General features: G+C 33.7%; 1 protein-coding gene across 1 annotated transcript; it reads left to right on the top strand.

Moving 5' to 3' along the window:
* Nucleotides 1-63: 63 nt before the first annotated feature.
* On the top strand, nt 64-1482 carry LOC109589675 (cullin-3-B-like). Its single transcript, XM_020005724.1, has 5 exons — nt 64-143; nt 197-285; nt 639-759; nt 1048-1179; nt 1372-1482. Exons 2-5 carry the CDS (start codon nt 227-229, stop codon nt 1480-1482), a joined length of 423 nt encoding a protein of 140 aa, XP_019861283.1. The 5' UTR covers nt 64-143; nt 197-226.
* Nucleotides 1483-2174: the final 692 nt, after the last annotated feature.

Raw genomic sequence — 2174 nt, forward strand, 5'->3', positions numbered from 1 at the left:
TTTATTTAGTATTTATTTATTATTATTATTATTATTATTATTATTATTATTATTATTATTATTATTAATAGGATCGTGTTTATGTTCAAGGAAATGAAAAACTCAACGTTTATGATTTAGGACTGGTACTATACAAGGATGAGGTGGGTGGGGCTGGGGGTGTGGCCTCGTTATAATTAATTATTATTGTCATTAGGTGTTGCATCATCATTCAATTAGAGAACACATGAAGAATCTATTATTAGAACTAGTGGATAAAGAGAGGAAAGGAGAGATTGTTGATAGGTGGGTGTAGTTGATTCATCAATTTTATGAATTTTTAAAGTTGCTTCAAAATCGGGTCAAAGTCCCTGTACTATAGTACAGGGTCTCGGATCAAATTTTGCCAAAAAGGAAAAGTAGAGAATTCTCAATTTTTATCACATTTTCTGATGCATATACATGTTCTTATGTTGTGTAGAAAGTTTGAGCTGATTCCGATCAAAATTAGATTTTTTACAAATTTATGAAGTTGCTTCAAAATTAGACCAAAGTCCCTGTACTACATGTACATGTATGTAGTACGCTGCATGTGTCATTGTTACTATTAATAGATTATCATTGTTACTATTAATAGATTATCATTGTTCTATTTATAGAGGTGCCATACAGAGTACTTGTAAGATGTTAATGTGCCTGAGTCTGAGCAGTTCTAAAAGAGACGTCTATGAGGAAGACTTTGAGAGACCATTTCTACAAATGTCAAGAGAGTTTTATAAAGTAAGTCCATATTACTACAGATATTTTATATTAATACATTATATCACTACATCACATTATTACTACAGTGCATGTTATTACCAGTGTAGCCTCTATACAATGGACACTTTGAAAGTGTCTCTGTTATACAGAGGTGTTCTTTATGTGGAGGTTATTTTATACAGTAAGGAATGTAATTGGTACACTAGGTGCTGTCTGTTAAATGGAGGTGTACGCTATAGGGAGTGTCCATTAAGAGAGGCTATACTATATTGACACTATTATTATTATTATTATTATTATTGATAGGCTGAGAGTCAGAAGCTCCTAGCAGAGAACAGTGCCCCAGTGTACCTAAGGAAGGTTGAGGCTCGACTAGTGGAGGAACTGGAGAGAACTCATCATTACCTTGACCCCAGCACTGAATCAAGAATAACTAAAGTAACTATAGCTACATGTGTACATGTACATGTACATGCATGTCTATATAATTTAATGTTGAATTATAATGACTGTATAATCACTGTATTAAAAAAACTACATGTGATGAAGCAAATGGAATTGACATGGTAAAATTAAAATTAAATGTTATTGTTAATTATTATTACCTATTACTGATCCACCCATTGACAGGTAGTGGAGGATGAGCTGATTAAGGAACACATGAGCACTATAGTGGATATGGAGAACTCTGGAGTGATACACATGCTCAAGAATATTAGAGTGGAAGGTAATACTAGTTGATTGTACATGTACTATACACATGTATTTACGGTCAATACTAATAATTTAATAATACTAACAGTAGATACCATAATCTACTGTTGATTATGAACCTGTCCTTATTTCAGAGGTTCATTAATACACATTACTATTGTATTGGGACTGATACTACCCCTCCTCATTATAGAGGTGTCCTTATTTTAGAGTCTCCACAATAGGAGGAGGTTATATACTGTCAGGAGCCCATGATATAAAAGAAGGGAGTTGGAGTGTGAAACGCCCACACTTTAATTAGCTTTTTTCCCTGCTAACTCTGTCTAGCGGATATACTATTTTTAGAATAGTTATTATGAAACAATTAATTGTAAACCACACCCACCGAACCGTTTTTTTTCATGATGGAAGATACTATAGGCACTCCTGGCTGACTTGGCAGCACAGATAACTCCTTTACTCCAAGGAGGTCACCAAGGATTCTTGCTAGACTGTAGTTGATGCATCACTAACTGTATTTTTCAATGCTACTTATTATCTTGTGCCTTTTTTAAAACTTCTTGCCTTTCCTTTGAGTTGCCTCTTTATTTAGAGGACTATATTTCCTATTGCTCTTCTGTCCTGTCTTTGTTGCTGTTACTTTCTTGGAGCAATCATGAAGAAACTGTGCGGTGGGTGTGGTTTACAATTAATTATTTCATAATAACTATCTAAAAATA

Source organism: Amphimedon queenslandica, unplaced genomic scaffold (genome assembly GCF_000090795.2).
Source record: "Amphimedon queenslandica unplaced genomic scaffold, v1.1 AMPQUscaffold_11026, whole genome shotgun sequence".
Taxonomy (NCBI): Eukaryota; Metazoa; Porifera; class Demospongiae; order Haplosclerida; family Niphatidae; genus Amphimedon; species Amphimedon queenslandica.